Source organism: Spea bombifrons, chromosome 7 (genome assembly GCF_027358695.1).
Source record: "Spea bombifrons isolate aSpeBom1 chromosome 7, aSpeBom1.2.pri, whole genome shotgun sequence".
NCBI lineage: Eukaryota > Metazoa > Chordata > Amphibia > Anura > Pelobatidae > Spea > Spea bombifrons.
The window spans coordinates 8,411,493-8,429,894 of record NC_071093.1 but is presented as its reverse complement, the minus strand read 5'-3'; the positions used below and the strand labels follow the sequence as shown (position 1 = coordinate 8,429,894).

Below are 18,402 nucleotides of genomic sequence, written 5' to 3'. Positions count from 1 at the left end.
AATATGAGCCTATTGCTTTTCAGTTACGTAGCGTTACTCGGAGGGTGGTAGATAAGTGAAATGGCCTCCCAGCGGAAGTGGTAGAGGTTAATATAGTGAATTTAAACATGCGTGGGATAGGCATAAAGCTATCCTGGATCTAAAACTAGACCAGCGACTGATTAAGGTTTGAGTCTTTACATTAGGAAAAATGTCGCTCTTTATCACGGTGCAGTACTGTAGATGGAAGTTTAGCAACCCAGACACCGAGACACCGAGCCATTACCAAGGGCCGGGCCTTTCCTAGACACGATGAAGCTAACCCTGCAGAATGCACACTAACGGTGCATGGACGGCAGAGCGTGTGCTTCATGGAGCCTTGTGTGTTGTCACGTGACATTTCTTGGCCCCGCAGACACCTAACATGACGGCAGGTTCATATTGTTGAGGCATTGGTGCAAAAAACAGTTTGCCTGCCAGTCTGGCCAGAATCAATCAGATCAGGGGATTTTACCCAAGAACAATTCACATACTCTCCACTAGATGGCGATATATACATCTTACACAAAAACTACATATAACACACATAGTAAATGTAAACATAATTTCCAAAATATTTATTATTATTATTATTATTATTATTAAACATGCTGAACTAACAAATTTAAGGTCATTGCAAGGCCACTCACAACTTTGTACAATGCTAACAATGTATAAGCATTACCGGAAATATATATATATTTTACTGCAGGTCTGAAACCAACACTTGTGTGCTGACAATACCCAACCTTTCTACTATTGTTGGGGTACCCACTGGGACCTGGGAACTTTAAGATTAAGAAAAAAATAACGTCCCCTAAAGTATATAAAAAAGCACCTTGAATTGCAGCTACACCTGTGTGCAGATTAATGCGCTCCACGTTTATCTCACATGCTTTGATTAAACACCCGCACTTTCTCCAAAAGGAAAAGGCTGTCGATCTTACCTCTTGTGATCGACTTTACAAAAGGCGGTATTTATACAGCGGGGCTATCATCCCCTCTCCAGCTGACAAATTCACGGTAAACACAACGGACGGCTGCTCTCGCTGGCACAAAAATGCAAACAAACATTGTACCTTGTGCAAGGGTTGATTTATGACCTGAAAGGGCCTGTCTCTTTCAGATATATTATTATTATTATTATTCTTTTTATTTATATGGAGCCAACATTTTCCCCAGTACTTCTTACAGTGCATGCATTCAAAAGGTCTAGAATTGACAGACTTGGACGAACCGATACAAACTTACTATATTATATATATATTATAGAGCATACTGTAAGTGAATCTGTCATCGCTTACATACTTTTGTGCCCAGGCTCTATTCATGCCAGTCCGCTATCGAGTGGAACCATGGAGAAGCCGTCTATCATCACGCACCGGCTATGCCCGCACTCAAGCACCACCAGGCAGATCCCGCCACTGTGACCTAAAAGCCCCTAAAGCCTTCTCCGCAGCTGCAGACTTGTTAACCCTTTTTTGTAAAGCCCATTAGTGAAAATAACAGGTTTCATCCAAATATGCAAGATGAGTCGGTATGTTAAAGACACAACGGCCGGACCCAGTCCGCCCCATTCCGTGTGCCTTGGTACTGCTTTACAGAGACTGGACAGCCGACTGTAATAACACTCGTGGCCTTTGATCCTAACCATATCCCGGTATTATTTTTACAAGCGCTGGGCTGGACAGCTGGAAGTTCCTGCAGTTGTTACCGGACCACAACTCCCACCATTTTTAGCCAAAGACGTTTGCATTTAGAGTCTAATGTTTAGATAACCTGATAGGCACATATTTGCAGAATGAGAAGGTGCTCACCATCCCACCTGTTAAGAAGTGCGATGGCAGATACGGTTTTCTTTTGACCAAACATTGTCCGTTGGCACAAACCTCTTCCCCATTCTGATGAACACTCTACAAATTAGGATACAAGGTTCTGAAGATTAAATAAAGCAGAGCTACTTGTGAAACTACATTAACCCCAGCTTGTATTTACTCGAAGACCCTTGAGGGATGGATTTAACCGCCCAGACAAACACACAAGAAAAACATGCGAAATAATCCACTTTTAAGTGTTGCGTTTTCTTGTCACTGTGCGGCACTAATGACTATTTTCTTGGACTCATTCACGCCATTCTCCAAGGATTAAAGCGTTACGTGTAGATGTGTGAGAGATAGAGAGTTATTATCCTTGATAAACACTGTCTATCTAGCCTTCGGGTGCCAGAGGGCATGAGCATTGCATCTCTAGCCAAATGATTAAAACAATGTATTCTAAACCAGCTCAAGAGCGCCATTCCCCAACTGTCATCATCTTCAGACAACCAAGTGCCGGCTGGTGATGATGAGAGGTTCAGTTCAGACAGGTACGAGGGCATGTAAGCCAATGCCCGGGGGTATTACATTAAAATCCAAACGCAGTCCATTAGTAACATATGATATGGTTAAAACTCTGACTTCAGAATCATGTAACCAAGTATAATATTCACTATAATTTATCACGATGTGTTCTAATAGACAGAATGCATTACACCCGACAGGTTCTCCAGTCTAACGCGCGGCCGAGGTACTTGACCTCGACTGGGCTCAGGTAACGGCATCTACACAAGGTGATTTGTTAAACCCTTGATCAATAAAAGATGTCTCAGGCTGCCGCCATAGACGGGTTACGTCCATCTTTCAAAGGTCACAGAACTCGGTCACTCGCAATATTTTATTGAGATGTAAGTCCATTTAATGTTTTTGTGACATATACAGATATACAAAAATAGTATTAAAAGTCTAAGTAAACTAAGTAATATTGTATTACTGTATTATAAAGATTAAATAATCCTGTTATTGACACTCGAACAATCAATGTTATTTAGAGGTTATGAAGCATTGTTCATGGGGATGAAAGCATTCATTCTACTTGATCCGTGCAATAAAAAGGACAATAAGACTCTTTACAGCAACCTTTTGGCCGCCCCTAAGGGCCGGTAATGTAGAAACTCGGAACACATTTATCATACAACACAACACCATGCACAATCATCATACAACACACACCATGCAAAACTCCCATAACTTTCTGGGACTGACCCGGAGTCTCCACAAGAGCACTCCACGGGTCTCCTAGAAGGCCATGCCCACTTCCCTCCCACTTCCTCCCCATAAAAGGTTTTCTGGGCATAGCCCCTCCAATTCATAAAGCTAGCCCTGCCCCTTCACAAAGCCACTCCCCCAGAATGTTTTTTTTTTTGTGTGTGTGTCATACTAGGCACCAACGACTCTATGAGAAGCCACAAGCAACATGTCGGAGGCAAAAAAAGAAAACTGCCTAATGGGGCAACTGTCATCCCTCACAGCCCTCCGGTAACCTCACTTCTTGGTAACATTCCAGGTTGATATCCGAAGACTGTAGCTGTATATGCAGGGATAATACTTAGACAAGTAGGACAACTTTTCAGATAGGCAGAACGACTATATTACCAAAAGTATCAAATCTCAGACATCGGAATGCAAAAATGTATCAGGTCGATCTTCTTGGCTTACAGAGCTTCACAAACCTGACATTCCTCACCGCATAACAAGCCAAACGCAGCCTATAGAAGACCCACAATACACAAGAGATTTAACACAACCAACTGGAACTTCCAATGTGATTGTCGTAGAGATATCTAGGGGAATTCTTACCCCGTCAGAATCATGTTCAGAGGCATGCAATGCCAAACCTGCATAACTAATCACTTCCTTTTTTGTTACTCTAGTTAACATCACTTCCTGTCACTTAATTTAAGTATAATTGAAAATTCAATACGCAAAATATCATTTAAAGTATAGGTTTTCTGTGAAACTGAATCTAAGGTTTTTTTTTAATCAAAATGAGAAATAATTGTGGAAGATAACTCAGAAACTACAAAAGCGTACCTGGCGATTTCTTGTGACTGCACTGCTGCACGGAGTACGTCTGACGAGGAAGCAGCGGTGATGACGGTAACGACACGGAAACTCCTCTCGAGAACCCCATTCTGTACGAATCGTCTTGTATGCATGGGTTACCCATCGGAAAATCTGCATTGTGACCGGTGAACAACATATTCTGTGGGCTCTCATCAACTAAACGAAACAGAACCAAAACAGAATCATAAGAATCAAATATCAAACCATCGCATTCAAGATTTATTCATTTTTCTTAAAAAAAAAACGACCAACAACATCAGTTTATATTTACAGATTTACATTTTTATACAAAAGAAACATATGGATTTTTTTTCTGGTAAAAGGTAAGAATAATCTGTCAAATGAGCCAACATTCCCATACATTAAAGATGACCTTGTAATTAATAGGTTAAATGCTAGAAAAAAAGGTTCTCCTGTTGGCGTAAACACAATAAAAGTGTTTTTAGAAGAGGTTACGATGGGATTAAGAGTGTGTCAATTTTCTTCCCTCACCATCTTCTCATCTTTGACAGCTAAGCCTTGGGGCCAGATAATCCTGAGAGTTTTGTCTCCAAATAATGACCCCTTAGGGATAGTCCACTTAGAGAATTTCACGGTTGCCATGGAGATACATATACAAATACCGAACCACCAAAAAAAAGCCATGACTTATAGGACAGTGGCCATGTTTGAGGTCTTCATTTATCTTTGCATACACTCAACTCTCCCACCGCATTCTAGAATAATGACGCAATGCCCCCAACTTTGCACCGTTGGGTTTCATACATTGACTTTTGTAACTGCGCTGCAACATATATTAGCACTTTACAAGTTAGCGATAATTGTCATGATTTATTATTGTTACGAGCGCTGACTGGTAGCCAAGCCAGGAGCTTCCATAAGACGGAACCAGGACCTTACCCTTAAGAAGAAGCCATGACGAGGGGCTAGTATGAGGGGCTTCCCGTTACAATAATAATGAAACCAGCAGACTACAGCGTATAATTCGGTTTAAATGTCCGGGCAGAGCAGTTTATAGGGCAGAGCAGTTTATCGGAATGCGCACTTAAGCCGAGGAGTTCTACAAATATAGAAGTTCTTGGCTCTGCAACTTTCAGTCTCCAAAATCTAAAGTCTAATAAAAGAACCGCGTCCCAGGCGTACAGTAAAATAAGAGCAAAAGTAGCGTAAGATTTGTAGTTCCTTAGAAAAAGGAAGTAAGAGAGGGGAGGAAATCCATTTGCGTCGGGAAGCAGAGCGTGTAAAAATACAATACACGGCTCATGTTATTATACCGAAGAAAATGTTTGCCCCTGAACCTGAAGAAGTGGTGAAAGATTTACCGGAGGGATGGGAAAATAAATCTAAAAAAATAAAATAAACTCAAGCAAAGTGGCTGCCTATAGTTTTTTTTTTTTTTTTTTTTTTACCATCCACGTCTGTTTTATCTAGCATTACGTCTCCCGGTCTCCCCCCAATCCCCCCAAACATTTCCCGACAGAGCCATCTAATTCTGGCTTGGCCGAGACCCAAGAATGGAGCCAACGCTCCTCTCCAAACACACAGATAAAACTCAAAACATTTTGGACACCCATGTCAACCGACAGGTTTATTATACTGGATGCTGGTGTTAAAGTAAGCGATACGTTATACCAGTCAGTGTCCGACTAGGTGATTAAGACCGAGCCATTCTACTGTTTAGAGTCAAGATATGTATCTAGTAGATTTGCCTTATATATATATATATATATATATAAATGCTTTTGTACTGATTGATTTTTGGGGAGCCGGTGGGTGCAGATGAATGAGTTTAATCGTATATGAAACCGTATCCAAAAAAACGCATAGTTTGAGGATAAATCCTCCATCTTTTTTTCTATCTTGAAAATAGTTTCACTGAAAGAATAAACACGATATCCCAGTTAATTGGTGATCAGGGTCACCAAAGGCTTTTATTATTCTGCTGGAAAAAGTTCTCATAATGTTAGTATTCAGGGAGTTTTCTGTTAACACAAAAGGAATTTGGATAAACAATAGAATTAAAATTCACTTAGATAGCATTTTTATCCTTGGGTTTTTTCCGCTGCTTCTAAAAGTGTGACTAAGAGGAGATCAAGTGACCCCCTTTGTTCTCTCTCCCTCGGCCTGTTACACGTATTAAACTCTGTATCTGTGCGCCCGCTCAAGAACAGAAGAGAATTATATACACGGCATGGATTTTCATTATAAGAGCTTGGTTCCCAAAAGTCAGAGGGAAATAATCCAAGTGTGGAAAAAAAAAATCCATAAAAAAACAAAAATCACATAAAAGCTTCACTAACCCCAACTCCCATAATCCTCGCCTTGTCATAGTTGGCGAGCCCCCCTGACTGGTTTTACAAATGTACTCAAGTTATATTCCGAAGTGCAGTACAATGAGGGAACAGGGCAGAGCAAGTAGTAGATTGCATAACAAAAGCGTAAGGTTGGAAGGGTCCTGCTCAAACCACTCACATCATTTTACTGTCAACATCCAGGTAAATCAGATTAAAAAAAGGCTGCAAGCGTGTGCTTTATATTGGCAATTATACCCAATTATACCCTTTAATTCAGACGATTGAAATATCCCCCGCGTGACAAGCAGCGCTAGAGGCGACACAGTGTCTGCTTCTCAGGTGGAAAATGCAGACCCCCCCCATCCCTTTTGCTTTTTTTTTTGGAGTCGCGCACTGTTTTTTTTGTGCTTTTCTATGATTCTTTCCAATAGATTCCCTCCAATGGCATCTCACAAATTCCACTGGCTCCCTTCCCGCCGCTGTGTTATCCCAATCGAGACTCTTCCATGTTAATGTCAGAGCTCCGTCTCCATCCACCTAGGTATCTCACGGCATTTTATCAGAGCTCCAGAGCTGGAAACCAAGCCATTTCCCCAGTAACAAGTCTGGCAAACATCTATAGCAACAATGTCAATATTTCCGAACGGTGCTCGGGTACAATGGCATCCTGCGTGTATTATGCGTGCCTTGAATAAACACAATATCGTGTGTACATTCAGCGGTGATTAATCTTGCCGTGACATTTCCTTGCCAGTTCGTTTTACAAATGATGGAATTTAGGAGGCGCCCTGGCCTCAAAAGCAAATAACGTTCACCTAAAAACATTGAGGAATCCCAAAGAGAAGCAGATTTATCTGGTCCAGCATGGGGACCTCATACAAATGGCCCCATACTTTGGCCAAGACACAGGGGGCAACACAAGATACGCACACAAGCCCGGTATTCTTGCTCATGTATTGTCCGCTGGGCTTTGGTAGTCTGTTGGTATGCAGAAGAAAGCGTTCTATTTGTAAGATCATATAAACGCATAATCACCGCCATATGCTTTACTAACCATAAGCGGAACTTTAACGATTGAATGTGACACGTGGAAACGGCAGCCTCGTATAAACAATCACAACCTTGTTCCCTGAAACACACTGAGAATATCAAACCATTAATAATAATGAAGGTCGCTTCTATGTATGTGATATTTTACATTTAAATATTATTCACTAATCACAAGTGGAAACGTCAGTTCACGGTGCCCCAGGGGACACATGAAACTCTATGAGAATCACATTCTTCCCAGTTACGGTTCAGGAGAAACCACAGCGTGAACGAGGAGGTTCAAGAGAAAGCGATGCCGAGTAGAATTTATTAGGTACGTTTGACAATGTCTAATGAGGCTGGTATAGCAGAAACCTTGTGGGGACTTTGATCGTTCTTTTGTACAAGGGCCACGTAAAGAATGGTTTCAAATAATAAATCAAAGCCTTTTTCTATACCAGATGGCTTCGGGGGCCACAGTAACAAGACCCTTTCCTGTAGATATTTATTACCTTATTGGCGCTGTGCATGTAACTCTGAGCTAAATTACTGGTACTTGCTAACCCCAACCTTAATTCTCCAATTTGACTAGAAAAGGAGATCTAAGTGGTACACAGGAGCAGCGCAACACGGGAAATAGACCATCAATTACTGTTCCACATGGTTTAGAACAAAGAGGCAACGGATCACGTTCCAAGAAACAAATAAGCAAACGCCTTTCACGGATACCTATCACCGACACTATTATGTTTTTTTCTTTTTTTTATTAAATGTTTGGGTTCCTCCAATAGATGCCGGCGCTTCCAGCAGTGGTCCTGGGAATGATGGGATTTGGGTCTTGGAATAAACTGTCCATGCGTAGTTGGCTAACCCAAACTGATACTAATGAGATTGAGAAGATCTGGAAGTCCTGTGATGTAACCACAACACGATATCTAAAAGAAATTTCTCTATTTCAAAGTTGGCCAAGCTGAACTTAGTTTAAGTAGCAGCATCTGCCTCTTCTGGGGGAGTGGCTTTGTGTGTGGGTGGGGCTAGCTACATGTGGAGGCGTGGTAAGGCATGCATAGGTTGGACTAGTCACACGTAGGGGCGTGCCTAGCCTCAGACAGAGGAAAGTGGCCCGGAGACTGGAGCTTCAACCAGAGACCCCGAGCCAAACCCAGAGAGTCCCAAGTCTGGTGATGGAATCATAGAAACGTGCGACGTATACGTCTTCTGTCAACATGCAGCGGGCCCAGATTAGCCACAAAAGTCAAAGAAATTAAAACTGTTCTTTCAGAGAAACCATTTCTATCCATTGCGTCCCGTGACGTGTTTAAGGTCCTATAAACAGCCTATAATCGGCCGGGAGGTTGGTGACAGGGACACAAGCATCCTTGAGTTTTATACAGTTGCTTTAAATGTCTACTTAACCGAGCTTACTTGGCATTATCAACTACGTGTGGCATACTGCATTGGAATGTTTGGCACCCAATTAACATATCAAAAGTACAAATGGTGAAACTACAAAGATTCAGATAAAATGTAATGTAAAAAAGCCCACAAAATCATACAAAGTGTAATAAATGTTTTTCTCTGCTTTGTCTTTAAGTTCGAAGCGCTAGACACCGGTCACTAACAAGGCTGACGAGTCATTTCGTCTGTTTATGAGTCATTACCTGACTCATGAGTTTATGGTGTGACCAAGCTCTGTCCTCATGTCGTGTCATGTCAGCTTTCTCTGATTCAATAATGTGACATACTAGAGGCGAGTTCACACATGATTCCTGCTGAAAAAGCAGGGGATGTATGAAAGTAAAAAATAATGCTTTTTAGTGGAATAAGACCTTATAAGCCTCATTGTACAACACTGTAGAATAGGAAGGTGCTATATTAAAAAAAGAATTAATAATAATTAAGCAACTACACCCTTAGTCTGCGTTTACCTGAAATAATTTACTGTAGCTTTTCGAATAACGCGGGATAGTAAAAGTGTCCTTCACGGTTTTAACCCCTACCACAAACTATATATATATATATATATATATATATATATATATATATATATAGTATTCATTTCAATCTAAACCGTATACATAACCTTGGCTTGCGTAATATGTTTTGTATCTGAAACATGGGTTAAAACATCACAAGCTACTTTAACATGATATTAAAGCCAAATAGAATCCGATGTGGCAGCAGAATAATTAATTTTCAAGGAGTTACATAAGAAGAACCCAAAACAACAATGAATGGCTCAGAAACAGAGCTTTGAAGCCAGCGATATAAATGCGGCCCTGTGTCGTACAATTGTTTCGTATCGGTAGAAGTTGGGGAGGGTATTGCGCCATAATTGGTTACAGCCATAGAGAACTGGGCAAAGCATCACAGAACAAGCCAGGAACAGTGAGACGTTCTTCAAATTAAACAAAGGAAGTTTTGTTCTAGGAATTTTTTTTTATATTAAGTTACTGTAGGCTGCAAAGGCTGCAGGAAAAGATCTGAACTTTGCTTGTAACAGACTCACACAACCCCTGCTGCTTTATCAACCCTCACAATACTACACCAAGGGGCCGAACAGGACACAAAGCTGAAAGGATTGTTACCAACGCTGTCCCAACAGTGGAACTGTAAAAGGTTAATAAAACATGGTATTGATATACTTTTTGTCACACTATCAGGTACTTAGATGATTTTCTGTCGCCCTGGAAGGATACACTTTTATAAACGACTAGACAAGTCCAGTTGTATTTTTGTACGTGAAAAACATTAAGTTGTTCTCTTGCCTCTTCTTGTTCTTCTGTCTACTTTCTTCGTCTGCTTCTCCCTGTGTCTGCTTTCTTTGTTCGCTTCTCCCCGTGTCTTCTTTCTTCGTCCGCAGAAAGGCTGATCCAGTCCTTCACAAAAGGGCAGAGCTGCCGCCATTTGCAGAAGTGTCACAAGAGACCAAATTAATGCAGATAGATTTGCATAGAAAGAGGTGCAGAAATTCTACTCTTTCTTCACGAATCTACCCCAAAAGAACATGCCTTGGGGCGGCGAATTGTAAACGGCCACCTTGAGTAACATTGGTGCCTATGCCTGATCTTGTGTCACCGTTTAACGTTGCATAGGGTTAGGTTTTCCGCTATCTTTCTGATGCCTCGTATGCAATAATTACACAGGCACACTGAGAGCATACGGGGATGTTTTGCTGGACAGATGTTTTCCGAAAGCTACCCTTCCTACCGCCGATCTCCATTTTCACACCTGATAAATGATTTTGGTTTTGCGCCAATATTACATTACTTCTTTTCATGGTTTTTGACAGCTGTTCAGCTCTCGCAGAGTTTTATTTCCAAAAGAAAAAGCGTACGAGACGGCGTCCTAGACAGGGGAAGAGCGATTAGTGCCTATATATAGCATCTCGCTCAACAGGCTACAAGGTTGTGTGAGGCTCTTCTATTCCAGAGATCATTTTTTAAAGCGTGCTCTTTTTATGTAGCCTAATAACACCTTTCCCAAATGGTCTCCACGGCAGGTTTACTGAACGGAAAGAAAGGTTTATTTCTATCCTACACGCGGGTTATTTAATAACACAGAATCCATTATTGAACAATATACGTCACTCTAGTCCTCAAAGGGATGGTTTTGATTGCTTATGATGTCCAATAAGTTGATGGCTCCAACGTTCTAGGAGACCAATTTAAACTACACAAGAAGCACGGAGAACGGTGAAGCCAACTATCTAACAGTATTTCTCCAAAGCTTGGAAACACTGCTTATTCGTTTTCTGATGGCTACCATGTCAGCTAAATCCCAGTATCTGGTCATGTGTGCCCAAGCACTGCGGGGTGACCATTCCCCACATTATGCTTTCTCTCTATTGTGTAGTTAATCATAAAAAGTTGAGCAGTCATTTAAAATACCCAATACTTTTTTAATGGGATTCAACTCGTTTGGAACAAATGACAAAAACATGTTGCTTACAAAAAAAAAAGAACACATTCTAGAATTCTTCTTGCCGTTTACATGCTCCATAAACTATGTTCTGTAAAAACAACTACTTTAATTAAAACCATAACTGCTCTGGTATACTACAAACCTGAGTCTTTCTTGCCTGGTCGCCCGCCCTCCCGGCTCTTTTTCAGAACGGCCTTCAACATTTTTCCTTTCTTTGTCCTGAAGAGGAAAAAAAATGGTTTTGTTATAAGTATTGTACTTGTATATATTCACACATGCTAAATATAACAGTCACAAAGCCATAATAGGCTTGGGAATTCATTCTACTCTTAGTAGGTCGGGTTTTATGGAAACTGTTAAACCAGATGTCATGTTACACCGATGCAGTTCGTGGCCGACGGAAGAGGTCACCTGCCCATTAACGACACCAAGGTCGATTCAGTAAAACTAGAAGCGGCTCTCTTGGGATTTGGAAGCTCAATCAATGAAGCTTTCATGCTACATAATGGGGCAGAGGAGTGGGGCATCAAAGGCAAAGTCCACTAAACTGTTACAGGTCCTTCAGGACTAGGGTCATGATTGAATGAAGTGCTTGATGTTTGGGTGTTTATGTGATTGGTTATAATTTTAATCGGCCAAATACCAGTGGTTTGAGCCCTTTATCTCATGTTAATACAAATGGAACGCAAAAGGGACTTATCTTTCCCCTACAAAAATAGTAGTGGAATGTTTGCAAAAAATCATCACCGCTGTGGTCCGCAATGCAAACGTTAATGGCAGCAAAACTCAGCAAAAGCTAATCCATCACCACATTTCTCACTTATATTTTGCGAACATTGTCATACAGCGACTTGGAGATGTTGCTAGAGATCTTGCTATTGTGTGGTCCCCAGTAGAGGACTCATAGAGACACTCATTAGCCTTAACTCTGATACATCCCTAGCGAGAACTCCAGATGTCCTTGATGAAAGAAGTAGAAGCACAAAAGCGTCTTTATCTGCTAAAATCTAGCAGCAAGTAGCCTCAGAAAGGTTTAGGGAGCATAAAGCGACATTATCAGTTAAACACTCTCTATTTAAACCAGAAACGGGTACAGAACAATAACGCTTACAACTTACATTAAGAAACTCCAACTGTCTTGTAAAAACAACAGCTATCTCAGCTTTAATGTATTTCAGGTTAAACAGGACTATGTGCCATAAGCCCGCTATTTACTAAAATGTAATTTTGCTCAGATGCAGAAATCTGGACACCATGATTGTAGTTCTCACGCAAAGATAAGAGTAGAGAGCGTGAAGGGCAAAAATAAATGCATTTTTGTATAAGATGCCAAAAAAAGAAGAAGAAAGCATTCAAGCTTTTTACATTTTTGATTAAAACGATAAATGCCTAATGCACTGGAAAACCATCAGAATAGCTCTTATCGGTCATAAGTAGAAAGCCTCCAAACACCAGTGTATCCCATATCTGTGAGAGTTACTCAAGTCAGCAAGTCTTTAAAACGTAGAATTAAAGAAAAAATACGTTATCAGAGTAGTGCTCTGTAAAACATTAAAAAAAAGATTAAAACGGTGAAAAAAAAAAAAACATATACTGCGTTCTCTGCATACCACATGTTATCAGGGTTCGGGGGCTCAGCACGGATCATTTGCTTAGAAGCTTGGTGAAGAAATAAAATGCTTGGCATTAGACCAACGCTATAAGAACACAAAGCCGGAGATCAAAACGCATAGAAGGAGAGTCTGATCTGTTTAATATTATCAAATGTTCCATTGCTCGAGGGATCCAGAGGGCTGTGACATATGTTCCTGTTCTTTCTAATAAACTATATCTGTTTCCGTGACATAAAAAGGAACCAGGAAAAAAAATCAGTTCTGCAATCTGCTGCACCGCTAGTAAAAATGCATTGAAAAAACCCATAAATTCTCCAAACCGATAATTCATTTTGTATGTTTTTTTTCTCCTTTCTTCTTCCATTCATGTGAAAGGGTACAAATTTATATAGTAACCTAGTTGACAAAACGCATGCAAGGTCAATGCTATAGTGGAAAACGATTATTATTTAATATTGTTTATTATTAAACAAATACATTGTCAGTGTCAGAAAACAAGACTTTGATCAGAATGTGGGTTCTACTGAGCATGTGCGAGAAGCATATTGCAGTATGCCCCCTGCTTTTAGTGGAGGCGTCAGGGGGAGGAGTTAAATTAAACAGCAGTCTCAGTTTATAATGCTAATAACTAAAAAATGCCTGCACCAATTTGCATGCAGAAAAATGCACCAGTGTCCATGCAAAATTGACTTCAATATGCATTTAACATTGTACTGGAGTGCTTCTTAAAAGGTGCTATGCAAATGCAGGAGTCTCTGACACTTTCTTCTCAGATATCTCTTCTCACACTATTAACATTTACACCTTGCCCTTCGGCAAATACTTCTTTGTACTTCGAGCAAAAGTGATCTTGAAAAGTGATTATTGAAACTGCTTACGAATGCTGGTAACAATGGAATGCCTTAAATAATTCTCCAGCATCTGGCTACAGTTCCCATAAGCAACTGATAAATTGCTTTCTTTCTTTTGATACTATTCAGTGGAAAATTCAACCATTCCCATTGCACAGACCAAAGTGCCCAGGTGAGGGGCCATGGCTCAGTGAATGAAATGAGACGAGTCGGGGCCAATTCACGCGTGTGCTCCGGGTTACCATGTTCCGGTCACACTGTCTGAAAATCCATCAAATGCCACAAAGAAAGTCCACTCTAAAGTATCAAATGATCCCACTTACTTCCATGACATTATCGTCTGCACCGGGCACATGCTTTTTGAAGGAGGGTGCAAGGTCAAACAAGGTGACCCTCAATTAGTGATACTTTCATCTGGACAAAAGCACAAGTTACAGATTTTGAAAGGTTTTTCACTGGCCCAAGACTTATACCGTCACTGGCGGGGCCAAGGAATCCTTTATCAGTGCAAGCAGACAAAATACCCAATGCAATAGCATTTGAGAGGAGATGTTCATTTAAAAACGTATTAACGACGATAACATTGTTACCACTAATCTAGGCAGATGGGCGTACAAATATCAAGATCCTCTACACAGTCTGTATCATCAGGCAGCCATAATGGGTCTTATTCACTTACATGGGAGTTAGCAGGAGAGTTGCTTACACTTCAGTGAATAAACCATAGGTGTGTTTTACTCACTAATCGCAGCGTAAGGGGTTTAGTAGCCAATTTACTAGATATACAATACAACTTGTTTACACACTTAGTAACTTTATTCTCCAGTGAGCAACTCAGGGATGGAGAAGGTTCTACTGATTGATGTACAGAAGATGAATGCAGTAAATCAAACTCTTACTGTTACAACAGAGGGAGGACAGAGAATAAGCCCACTAATCCTCACATGTGCCCCATTGGCAGACCCTAACTTAAGCAATACCGCCAAGCAGCATAAAGAAATCTGTCCACAATCTAAATAAATAAGACCATGAAACCAATCTCTGGCCCAAACTCGGATGGATCCTCAAGTCTACTGTTTCTGGATTACATTAAGCATGTGTAGAAAAAATAACCACCGAACCGACAATTTATTAAAACATTAGCCAACATACTCTGTTAGTATGAATGACAACAAAACATTTCCATGTATTTCTGCCCCACGAGTTGACAGATGTGTACATGTTCAATGTTCTGAATAATTTATAATTGTCTTCTTCTCCCCAGCCATCCAAGAAAGTAGACCGATAACATTTTTACCTTTCCAAGCTGTCCCCTTAAAAGAACTTCCAGACAGTTCTTACGTAATACATGCAATCAGCAGACTGACGATCTAGCAGACATTAATTAAAAAGTTTAGATGTTGGAATGTTATAAAGCGTCAGCCTCCCTGTAACCTCTCCAACTTGTCATGGTCACTGGCACTGTTTGGTCTGGAGAAAAATTGCTCTTTTTCCCCTCCAACAGCAAAGAACTTGGCAAGGGTCTTCTCTGTGCGGTAATTAAAGGATCGCGGGACAGCAGAGCCATAATTAAAATAATTCCCGAGGTCCAATCTGCAGAACATCCACACGGAGATAACTCGCAATCCGCTTCATCAGCAGGACTTGCCCTCGCTGTGAGTCATGTTGTGTAACTGTGTGCGATTTTGGCAACGGCAACTAAAGACTATAATTTAAAAATGTAAAACATACACTTAGATGGACATTTTCATTTAACTTTCCTGAGCCAACTGTGCTTGGGTTTTGCGGACCCCCACAGAGTAACAGAAATAATGTAATTTGACTGTAGTGTTTTGGTGCAATATATGGCCTCTGCTGGGTTTCTGGCACGAAGCTATATTATGTGTAATTAGATTCTCCAAGTCTAGTCTAAATTTCAGGCTAAATATATGGTGTAGTAGGGCCATATTTATACACTATGTTGCAATGTGCTGTAAATGGTCTGTTGCCTACAGCAACAATCCAACGGCTCTCCAATTCACCGCCGTCTTTACATAAGCTTGACTTTTAACCTACCATTAAGTAGCTGTCAAGCTCGGGAAAAGACCTCTGGGGTTGCGGTGGTACACGGCAGTGTAGTCAGCCGCTTAGGTGACATATGGTGGCAAATTTCTAAAAGAAACCGGTTATCGAATATTCGCTCCCTGCTGCCTCCCGTCATAAAAAAGTGCTGGGTCAATTAAAAGCGTTACGGGGTCAGCGAAGTGGCAGAAACCCTCCCCACCGGTATTGCACATGAGGTATAATGATGGAATGCTGTCCCCTAAAGCATTTCTTATGTTTTCCATAATGTCTTAAATGTGCGTTTAAAATGATTTAATGAACAAACTGGGTGTTTAAAAAAAACAGCAGAACTCTCTCCACCTAATGTATCGGTTTGTCTTAGCCTGTCAATTATCGTCTTGTCAGACCCCTTAAATATATGTATTGTATTAAGCGCTGCGTAAAATGTTGGCGCTATATTAATAAAAGATAATAATAAAAAAACTTAATTTACATTAACATGTGTCATTGTACACTTATCTCCATTACAATGGCATTTCTTATTTGACTGACATGATAATAAAAGCTATTATTATCCCCACCAGGAGGGCAGGTGTTAATACAGTGAGATCATTTAAACCCCGACACCGCTAGAAACAGGCAAATGTATTTATTTAATTGGAAACACTAAAATGGAGTTGAAATATTTAGTGTCCAAAAAACAGTCAGCCTCAGTCAGTGGGCGTGGCCTATTCAAGACCCTGTCTGTTATGTCATAAAGCAACCCAGCAGCTGCATTGTGATGTCATAAAGAGCAGATGAGAGGAGTACAGGGTGAAATTCATAAACAAGTCATTGCTCACAGAGCAGGCGACGACGTGCGAAGCACAAAGCGATACTGGTGTTTTTTGTCTACATTGGTGCTTTTTTAACACTGGTTATTGAGATCAGTCAGTGTTGAAAGGAGAAGCATCTTTTCTCTGAGGAGAAGACTTTACAGAAGAACATCAGCAATGTGTCTTTACTGGAGACTAGCATTATTGCTATCTTTCCTATTTTACGCTTCATGTGAAGACACAGCATCAGAGGATATAGGGCCTCACATGATTATGCGCATCTCCCAACTCCTTACACCGCGTCAATGCCAAGATTTCTACGAAAGAATCAAGAAACCTGAGGCAGATCTTAACAAACTGATCAATTCCCTGTCTGAACCAGAGAAGGGACTCAGACGCAGGCGCAGGGAGATTGTGACTACAGAACAGTGCAAGGAGGCATTAAAGCAATGGATTGAGACCCAAGGAGAGACTGCTTACTGGGATCACATCTCAACTGCTTTGACTATGGTGGGACGCTCAGATATGGCGAGAGAACTGGAGAGGAACATGAATGAGGACAAGCTTCTGGAGCTCAGGAAGTACGTGGAAAGTTATCACGAATCTGCGAAAAACTTAAAGTCACCACTTATACTTCATGAGAACGACATTGAAGGACTTTCACGCATAGAGAAAGACTTAACCAGCTTCGATGAAGAAGACTGGGAACTTATTGTCGAAAGAGAGCAGCTTCCTCCCTATACTCGAAGCCCAACAGCTTGGGTCTTGCCTCTGGTAAATGGTATCCTCATCGGGTTCATTGGAGGAGGCATCCTGGCTGGACTGATGCTTCTGATCGCTTATTGGTTTACGAGGATGGATAATTCCCACACAACTTTCGACTATACTCTCTATGATAAGCTGTACCCCTCTGATTAAGACACAGATGAGGTCAAGAAATATGGTTCACAAAGTTACTTAACTTTCTTCCTATAGAGAACTGAAGGGGAAATGTTTGTGACGTAGCTTTTAGAACAACCGGCTTTGGTAACTGAGCTCCAATTAAAATGGCCAGCTATTATTCCATCTTTCAATAAAATTTGGTTTAAAAACTAATATGGGCTGCACGATTTAATTGAAAATGTGGGTCAATTTGATGTGTTTTGGCTGCTAACAATTAGCGTTGTGAAAAGCAAACTAAATTATGATTGTACACGAGTTATAAAGGGTTAAAAACTATAGTCTGTAGAAATATGAGGGGTGCTGAAGAAGAAGACAAAGTGTTAGAATTGCAATAACTGAGTGCAAATTGTAAAAATTAATATGCAATCTCCGTTGATGGGGCTGCTCCTCTGCATCTTCTATGTACAGTAATTGTCGGATGGACCATTACGGTTAGTATTAGGATTCTTTAATAAATCTTCTTTAATAAATCTGGAAGGAGGGGATATATATCTGCATTTCTTATGTTTTCCATAATGTCTTAAAGGTGCATTTGTTTAAAATCATTTAATGAACAAACTGGGTGTTAAAAACAAACAGCAGAATAAAAAACTTTTAATTTACATTAACATGTGTCATTCTACACTTATCTCCATTACAATGGCATTTCTTATTTGACTGACATGATAATAAAAGCTATTATTATCCCCACCAGGAGGGCAGGTGTTAATACAGTGAGATCATTTAAACCCCGACACCGCTAGAAACAGGCAAATGTATTTATTTAATTGGAAACACTATAATGGAGTTGAAATATTTAGTGTCAAAAAAACAGTCAGCCTGTCAGTGGGTGTGGCTCTTTCAAGACCCATTTTGTTATGTCATAAAGCAACCCAGCCTGGCCAGCAGCTGCATTGTGATGTCATAAAGAGCAGATGAGAGGAGTACAGGGT

At 40.6% G+C, this 18,402-nt stretch overlaps 1 protein-coding gene across 3 annotated transcripts in view; it reads right to left on the bottom strand.

Annotated features, from left to right (window-relative positions):
- The window catches only part of TANC1 (tetratricopeptide repeat, ankyrin repeat and coiled-coil containing 1), an 84,482-nt gene that overhangs the window by 38,311 nt on the left and 27,769 nt on the right, over positions 1–18,402 (bottom strand). For 2 of the 3 annotated variants that reach the window (XM_053471869.1, XM_053471871.1), the window contains exons 2-3: positions 11,349–11,425; positions 3,927–4,115 (exon numbers count right to left, since the gene is read on the bottom strand). In XM_053471869.1, coding sequence (XP_053327844.1) covers positions 3,927–4,115; positions 11,349–11,409 — 250 coding nt within the window. In that variant the 5' untranslated portion in view covers positions 11,410–11,425. Of the gene's footprint in view, positions 1–965; positions 1,066–3,926; positions 4,116–11,348; positions 11,426–18,402 lie in introns of those variants that run through there. The other variant, XM_053471870.1, reaches the window with a different exon arrangement.